This window comes from Lactuca virosa, chromosome 7 (assembly GCF_052849685.1).
Source record: "Lactuca virosa cultivar CGN04683 chromosome 7, Lactuca_virosa_CGN04683_v6, whole genome shotgun sequence".
Lineage (NCBI taxonomy): Eukaryota > Viridiplantae > Streptophyta > Magnoliopsida > Asterales > Asteraceae > Lactuca > Lactuca virosa.
In genome coordinates this window covers 59,270,724-59,280,175 of record NC_136432.1, presented here as the reverse complement: position 1 = coordinate 59,280,175, position 9,452 = coordinate 59,270,724, and the positions used below count along the sequence as shown (strand labels likewise).

The 9,452-nt window shown below is 29.5% G+C and overlaps 1 protein-coding gene across 2 annotated transcripts; it reads right to left on the bottom strand.

The window, feature by feature from the left end:
- Nucleotides 1-1,788: 1,788 nt before the first annotated feature.
- Nucleotides 1,789-4,486, bottom strand: LOC145125869 (glucan endo-1,3-beta-glucosidase 13-like). Of its 2 annotated transcripts, none has more exons than XM_079061276.1 (4): nt 4,417-4,486; nt 2,436-2,747; nt 2,273-2,303; nt 1,789-1,998 (listed from the first exon to the last, which is right to left on the bottom strand). In XM_079061276.1, exons 1-4 carry the CDS (start codon nt 4,457-4,459, stop codon nt 1,911-1,913), a joined length of 474 nt encoding a protein of 157 aa, XP_078917402.1. In that variant the 5' UTR covers nt 4,460-4,486; the 3' UTR covers nt 1,789-1,910. The 2 variants fall into 2 exon arrangements, with proteins under 2 accessions (XP_078917402.1, XP_078917403.1); XM_079061277.1 differs by lacking the exon at nt 4,417-4,486 and adding an exon at nt 3,226-3,557.
- Nucleotides 4,487-9,452: the final 4,966 nt, after the last annotated feature.

Genomic DNA, 9,452 nt, shown 5'->3' with positions numbered 1-9,452 from the left:
AAAGTTTTTTTTGCCACTTTTCACACTCTCATTCAATTTGTTAAATGTCACGTTGTGGTTATTTTGAAATTTTTTTTACACATGTCATTTTATAAGTTTTTCTATTTTATTAACTTATACTTAATCTTTTAATGTAATAATTGCAATAAATATAGTAATAAATGGATATCAATTTCATTAATGAACTTACATTTTAATTTCAAAATTCCCAAAATTAAAGCCTATTAGTTTATTTTATTTATTTAAATTTAAAAGATAAAAAACATTTTCATTATGATAATTCATTATTTTTCTTATTTTTTTATAAATATAAAGGGTTTATATATATATATATATATATATATATATATATATATATATATATATATATATATATATATATATATAAATTAACCAATATAATACATGTGATTCACAACTAGTAGTAAATATGTGGTTAGGACTTCCTTATGGAACCTCATTAATACATTTTTTCGTGTGTTAGACTTTACATTAAGGTGACTATGTGCATATACTCTATATTAAAAATCCTAAAATGCTTATTTGAAGTTTTTCTATAATTGTCAAAAGTTATATGTTTAATTTTCTATGCCTTACTGCTCTTTAACATGTCTACCATTTTTTTTTGGTGATTTTTGGTAAATTTATGAAAACTTAATGCTTGGATTTCTTCTAGCAAATTGTACATAACCATCTATTTATTGCTTTCAGTTATTTGCAAAAGACTTTAACTTTTTATGCGTGTAAATTGTCAACTAAATTGATTAAAAGATTTTTGCTGACAAACTAATGCGACTTGTTAATTTAAATTTCATATATTTGTAGAAATTGAAGCCCGTTACTTGTATTTGTTATATGACATTTTCTAAATTATTTATTGGTTGAAATTGTATTCCTTAGTTGTTTGGTATAATCTGAATTTTTACGAGGTTTGATTTTCAAAATTCTTAAGAGGTCGGATGGGGAAATAGAGGTGGTTATGTGAAATAGAAAGAAAAGAAAAAAACATTTACTGAAAAATATGGTATTCGGAACACATTTTTTTTATTTTTTATTCAGATAAAACTCTTTCTCTTAGAAATTAAGAGGCTGCTGCTAAAATTAAAAGACTATCAAACGCTCTGAAACCGACAAATTAAGAGTTTTATTCTTAATTGAAAAATTAAAAGACTACCAAAACAACCATTTAGATTGTATATATGTTATTTTCTTGTTAAATCTAATTCATTGAAACCTAATTTTTATTTTACGTAACTTCATTATTGGATATGAATTTTTAATTTGCATATTTTATGTTATTTTATATCTAATGTTAACTTCTAATTGGTAAAATCAATATTTGCTCAAAGTGAACAACCTGTCTTCGTAATTTACTTATATCCGAACTAATATTGGATAATATCCAAGTGTTGGGCTAAAGGAAAGTTGGGTTTAAATAAGCCCAAGATGGCTTCAGGTCTCGAAAAATGAAATGTCTATGCCCTATGGTAAGTTATAAGTTTTTAGTTATATAAAATTATATAACTAAAAAAACAGTCTTAATAATTATATAAACTACATTACTTTAATCTATTTTTTTATCCAGATAAACATATACTTAATAAGATTGAGAAAGTTAAACGAAGTAATAAATGAAATAAAGGTTAGCGTAAACTTGTATGTATTTAAATATGCGAAATTACGAAAAGAGCCTAATTACCTTGTCCACATTCGTCCCAATTCAACTATGTCAAGAACTAAAAACCAAGGCTATCACATCAGATGATAAAGAAAACTGACATAATAGTATAATGAATACTAAAATCCAATTACAAGACTTTATTTCTAGTTTTAAGTAAATTACAAAAATGACGTATAAGAAGATTCCTAAACCAACATCAAAGACACCCTCCCTACCTTCTAATTCAATGTTAGCTTCCCATGTACAAAAGCAATACAATCCCACCACTTTTCCACCAATTTAACTTCCATATAGAGGCCCCTTCTGATTTTGTTGGCCTAGAAGGAAAAAAAATATACATTAAGCCTTTACTTTATAAACTTTTAGCAACAATCAATTGACTTATAGACATATTATAATACATTATTCATGTGAGTTATATTGTACAATTAGATTATTTTATGACAAACTGGATGATTGTTCGAATCTAAAACCTGAAGTTTCATTTGGAACTGATTATCAATTTCTTGAAAATGGTTAGATTACAACCATATTATCATGTTTTTTTTTGGTCAGTTTTACAAAAATGTAAAAGACTAAGTATCATCTTACCCAGATGCGGTGTAGCTGCATTTCCCGTAGCCTGTCGTGCAAAACAAGCCAAAGATATAGTAAGTCATCAGAAATGTTGTATTTTGGTTTATTTAAAGAATAAATCAAACTCAACAATTTGGCTACCCTTGATTTGACGAATTTTCATCCGGAATAAACTTACTTGGATCATTCTTTGTCAAAGTTGCACTCCCTCCAAAATTGCAAGCAACATCGGAATTCCCGTTTTGTTGGTAGTAATTATTGAAAGCGAAAGATGCATGTGAAAATAGTGTGTCAGGTTCAAAACACGGCCCTCCAGGTTTAATTTGACTACAATCAGCCATACCTAACCCGCAGGCCCAGTCCAATGCATTTTGTAAATCGGATTGCGATGCACCAGGTGAAGCAACACACCAATTCGTACCACCTAAAAAGGTCATGTTGCCTTCTGGTGGTGACAATACTGTATCTTCAGCCCCTACCATCACAACATCTACAAGAAAAAAAAAGAATAATGTAATTTTCAGAAATTAATACAATACAAAACATTTTATTTAAAGAAACACTTGAAAATGCGCACACACACACACACACACACATATATATATATATATATATATATATATATATATATATATATATATATATATATATATATATATATATATATAGATGTGTGTGCGCGCGCGCGCGCATTTTCAAGTGTTTCTTTAAATAAAATGTTTTGTATTGTATTAATTTCTGAAAATTATATTATTCTTTTTTTTTCTTGTAGATGTTGTGATGGTAGGGGCTGAAGATACACTATTGTCACCACCAGAATATATATATATATATATATATATATATATATATATATATATATATATATATATATATATATATATATATATATATATATATATATAGGATAAAGTGAATTGATGAGAATAGGCAATTAGACACCAAGAGAGACATGTTTGAGTGGTCACATTTTCAGGCTTCTTAAAGGTGTCTCCTCATCTGACCAAATTGACCTCTCAGTATACCACAGCATGGGGTCATTTTAGTCTCTTCAAAAGGAGAATTTGATATTGACCTAATTGACCTCTCAAAAGAAAACGCAACAGAAACGATTATGGACTCATCTTATTAATTTTTAAAGGATAATTTGTTTATTTTTGGACTAAGCTGACTTTTTTTAGTAATTTTTTTTTATCTATTTCCAAGTATGTCAATTAATTAAATCTCGTGGATTTAATTGTTTACATATTAAATACAATAATTATGAAAATAATGGTAATAAAGCACAAGAAATTGGCCACTTGAGTTCTTTAACCATGTTGTTCAAACCTTTGTGTAACAAATCTATTGGCATCAGTTTTCACAGTGTAAGACAAAAAAAATCTAACTCACATATTTATAAATTTATAAATAATGAAATAAATGAATGGACATTAATATGCAAAAAAAAAAAAAAAAAAAAAAAACATGAACAAAAAGAAGACTACGATAAAGACAATACTATTTATGATAAGTTGTTATTTTTCGTTACTCTATGAGTAGCAACAATCACTATTTTTAGATAATATTCAGTTATAACGAGTAACAATATGTAATATAGTATTATAGTTATGTAAGTAGTTTCAATTTTAACGAGACTTTGCTCATACATATCATGAAGTAAACTAAATTAATCTATTTCAACTGAAAATAATAGTCTGTTAAAATGGCCAACATACAAAAAGAATGAGATCGGGTCATTTTAAAAGTTTGTATGCATAAAAACAAATGGTAACTTGAACTAAAATAGATTATTTCAATTGACTATGATACATCAACAACCACATGATCTTAATGCCAAGTATGACAAGAATAGAACATGGCTTGTCTAAACATGCTTAATGTAGGGTCCTATAGTCATTTGAAAAAGTCGGATAATCATTAAGATTACATATTTACTAAAACAAACATTAGACAAACCACATTGGTTGTGCAAAACAAGTTTTTCATGCTTGTTTTAAGCTATCAAATAGAAAATGGCACAAAAAACATATCAAGCCATATAACAATCCATGCATTCATGGTGTTTATCTGACATCTTAAAAGAGTCATATTAAGATATTAAGATCAATTTTGCTGTAAAATCAAATAAAACAAAAGGGAATGAAAGAGATACATACATAGGTAACATGTTGCAAGAAGGAGTGTTAATGTGAAAGACATAGATCAAGACTTGGCCTTTGAATTATGTGTGTGTTTGGTGAAAGACAAATAATGAGAGTTAAATGCACATCAAGAATCAAGAGATTTCTTCAAACCAAATTTTCCTCCTTTTCTTTTACTTTTTCCTATTTGTTTTTAATTTTATTTAAATGCACATGAGGAATCAAAGAGTTTCTTCAAGGCTCTGCTTAAGCACATTCTTATTTAAATAACAAAAAACTACTTCAAAAATTATTCAAGTAATCTGGTTTTGTTGTTGATATCTAATCTTTTATTATGTTATACGTTTTCAGTATAGTTATTTTACAGACTGATTTTGAATGATAATAAATCAGAAATAAGCTTAGAACATATATTTTGAGCACATTACTAATTACTTGCAAAGGGTTAAAAGACCTATCCTACTATACTATCATATATACTTGGGTCCCTATCACAAGCAGAGTTTAAAGTGGTAAATATACTCTAAAATATTATAAATTTTTATATATATCTTTCGTTTTTTTTTTTAATTTTTTTTGGAATTGTTACATTTCTATGAGCAACACTTGCAAAATCTTTCACGTCTCTTGCAAGTGAAATGACTATCTTCTTCCAAATAATGTAAATAAATTTAATTAACTAATAAAAAATTGAAATATTCAATGGTTATACAAATTCCATCCATTAAATTAAAGAATAAAACGGATAGTTACATCTTATTATTTATATAAAACAACTTGTCTATCTAGTTTAGCTTGTGTAAAGTTCTATATTTTAAAACCATGATATATATATATATATATATATATATATATATATATATATATATATATATATATATATATATATATATATATATATATATATATATATATATCACGCGTTCTCACTAATTAAGTCATCTATAAGGTTATTATAGATTTTTTTTAATAAATTCTCATTCTGTCAGAATGTTGCCAGAATGTTTATTGAATAATATTCTACAAGAATGAAAATGAGTGAAAAACGATGCGCGTGAACAAAAATGAATAACAATTAGTAAGAATGCATCATAATGACGATAGTTGTGTGAGTTTGAACGTATTCACATTAATAAACAACATATTCTCTTATTCATTCTCATAGAATAACATTGTCTACACCTCCGCGCAATAAAAAACCCTAGAAACCTTTAAAATACATAAAAAAAACCCTACAAAAAAAACCCTAGAAACCTTTAAAATACATAAAAAAACCCTAGAAACCTTTAAAATACATAATTTTTTTTTGAGATTACATATCTTTTTTTGACTTTATATTACTAAAAATCGCAACTTTCCTTTTAAATTCGCTGAATTTTTTTTGAAAAAAACAAAAAAAAATCATATTTTTTTTTATTTTTTTTCGGCGATATAAGAAAGTTGCGATTTTTAGTAATATAAAGTCAACAAAAAAAGATTTGTCATCTCAAAGTATTTTTTTTAATGCATTTTTAAGGTTTTTAGGGGTTTTTTTTAAAGATTTTTTTGTTTTCCATAGAACTAACAATATATATATATATATATATATATATATATATATATATATATATATATATATATATATATATAATTTTTGTATTATATTTATTACATTTTTAATTATAAGTAGTTAAGATATATCGTAAAAAATATAAAATAATTGTTAATGTGTCAACAAGGGCAAATTTTTTTTTTTAAAATATTGTTATATACTATGTGAATTTTAATTACAAAGGTTGATGCGTCATATTTAAAATGGAAATCACCTGAACAATCATAATATTTTGGGCCGATTTACGAAATAGTCAAAAAAATTTCTTTTTAATTTTACAAAAAAGTCCTAATAACCGATAAAAGGTTGTATTCTGACCATTTTTCCCGGTTCAGCCCGTAACAAATTAATGTGAGACTATTTCGTAAACTGACCTAAAATATTGAGATTTTTCTGCAAAAACCAAAATAGTGAGAGTATTTCGTAAACTGTCTCAAAATATATATGAAAAACGTTTTTATATATTTTTACACTTTAAGAAACGTTTTCAATGTTCTTTTTTTCATTTAAGCATATTTACACATATTATTAAATACATGTATAAAAATATTTAAATCAAAAAAGAAACTTAAAAACGTTTTTTTTATACATGTAAAGCTAGGTTTTTTATACATTTTTAAACGCTTTTATATATTTAAAGATTAGTTTTTGATGATACGAAGACTGTGTGGGCTTATGTGAAGATGGTGATGAAGATTAATGTGAAGACACTCATGGCGTTAAGTGTTGTAACATACTGATTTTTACAACAAAATTTTTCATTTTTTTTTTAGAAAAAACCAAAAGTATCATAAAAACCAAGTCACGAAAAATTCCAGGAATAACAATACAATCATCCCAATCAGAGTATCAAAATGTGGAAAACATAAAATCTGTGAGTCGGTGTGTATAGTTAAGCCTTCATCTTCCCACGATCATTCGAAAGTACCTGAAACACATTTAATCCACAACTGTAAGCATAAAGTTTAGTGAGTCCTTCCCAAAATATCCTTACAACATAACATAATAAGCAACTATGGGTTATCCGCAACCCTAAGGATTATCAGCAATCCCAGTGGGCTGACTACACGTCATGTGGATTAACCGCATGTTCCAGGGGTTATAAGCAACCCTAGGGATTCTTAGAAATCCCGAAGTTATCAGAAATTAAATTCAATTCACACATAACAATAATAAAAACTTAAGACCCAGCTGGTCACATACATAAATACCATACAGATAGATGTAGTGAAAATACTCACCTCATAGATAGCAGCTAAATCAAGACAGCTCTCACACGATGATGACTGGTACTACGAATCACCTAACATCAATAAAGAAGTACACACTCAGTCTACACCCTAAATCCTCTAAATTGACCCAAATTCAATTATGGTCAAAAGGTAACAGTCAAAGTCAACTTGATAGGTGTAACACCCATAAAAATTAAGCCAAATTTTAACTTTTAAAAACATTTAGAAACCAACAGTTATTACAAATTTGTTTTCAAAATAGTTCTATATCAGAGAATCCCAGAAACATAGTCATAGAATGTGAGGAGCTGTACGATCATGCCTTTGCCTTCTCGCGATCCTCTGAGGGTACGTGAAACCAAAACTGAAACCGTAAGCCCGAAGCTTAGTGAGTTCCCCCAATATACCGATACATGACAAACAACACACATAATAACAACATGTAATGAGTCCACAACTTTACATACTGGATTACCCCCTGGGCCCACAGTGTAAGTCTGGCTTGCCTTCCGGGCCCACAGCTCACAACTGGCTTGCCTCCGAGCCCACAACATAAGTCTGGTTTGCTTTCGAGCCCACAAATTATGACTAGCTTGCCCTCTTCGGTCCTAATCTGAAACATAACTGATCTGCCCTCAGTACGAGTCTGTCATACCACTTGGTCCTCAGCTCGTATTTGGTATGCTAATGAGTCCTCAGTATGAGTCTGATATGCCTTCCCGGCCCTCAGCTCATATCTGGCATACTCCAGGGTTTGTTGGTCACTGCACGAGACAGTGCAACCTCAACCCTACCCATACAACATGTCTACATCTACAGCTAATAGCATGTACAGATAATTAAACAGTAACACAGGTAGTCCTACAGATCTACCTAACTGGCATAGCAAACTAGCATGCATAATCATCTCATACTCAACACTTAATCAACTACTAGGATATCAAATCCAATGGGTCGGCCTTGGTGCCTTAGACCCCTTAGTATAGTGAGGATAACTCACCACGCAATGTCGGTCTGAACTGAAGAATCAAACTCTGAATCGCTGGCTCACCAAAAATCCTGAACTATCCAAATAATAAACATTATGTCAATACATGGAATATCAATCTTGACTAAGGGTCCACATAATCCTTTTTGTCCTTCCTCTATATTGGGCCAAGGCCCAATTGCCAAATCCATGATCTTAAAAGCCCATATATCCAAGGCCCATTAATGGCCCAAATTTCCTAATTTGGGCCTAACTTCTTAATTGGGCCTTATTATAGGATCCCTTATAAAAACTAGCCCAACTTTAATTATTCTGAGGGCCCAACAAGGCCCAAGTCCAATTAGTCCAAAAGTGGCCCAATCCTGAAGCCCAATTTATCAAAGGCCCAATAGAGGACGTACGCGGGGCGTACTCCTCTGGTACGCTGGGCGTACTCTGTTGGGTTTTGAGCATTCTAACACTCCTATGGTGTACATGCAACCCTATAAACCTTGGATCTATGTTTTCTCTATTATACATGCAAATATTAACTATTCCAAGGTTTCATCCTAACTAGCATATTATGAAGCACCTATACTACAAAGTTCTAGTTAGATGACATACCTTTTGATGTAGCTTGATGTCTTCAAGCTTTAAGAGCTTAGCCCCAATAGTGTGGAAGCCTCAAATGGAATCACAAATCACCAAAACACCTTGGAAGAACTTGAGAGAATATGTATGCACACTAAAATCGACCCACTCTTATTTTCACACACTTGTGCCAATTTTGTGAGCCAAGGACCCCTTTATATATTATGGAGGATTAGGGTTACATCCATGTAAACCCTAATACCCATGACCTTTCATTTACATAGGATCCATGGGTTAAAAGCTCCATGGACCATCCATGAAAGCTTAGCTCAACCTAAATGAACTTGGCCCATTCCATATATATAAGAGTCCATATTTAATTAGTTCTTTTTGATCACTTAATTAATTCTAAATTAATTCTTGATCAATACTAATTAAATAATATGATTCCATATTAATATATTAGAACTTATAATATATTAATATAAATCATAAATATACTATTCTCAAAAGACTATCCATATAAATTGTGCCGGTGAAGTGCAACCCAAATGGACCATGCCGGGTCGGGTCAAGTACATACCAAATATAGTTATGGACTTAGACATTAGTCCAACAGTCTCCCACTTGGATAAGTCTAAAACTATTATTGAGTATGACTTCAAAACCT

Coding starts and splice junctions, on each gene's coding strand:
- LOC145125869 (XM_079061276.1), bottom strand. CDS start 4,459: ATGTCTTTCACATTAACACTCCTTCTTGCAACATGTTACCTAT. Junction 2,748..4,416: donor TCTTGCAACATGTTACCTAT/GTATGTATCTCT, acceptor TTTTTCTTGTAG/ATGTTGTGATGGTAGGGGCT. Junction 1,999..2,272: donor TGCAGCTACACCGCATCTGG/GTAAGATGATAC, acceptor TTTTCCTTCTAG/GCCAACAAAATCAGAAGGGG.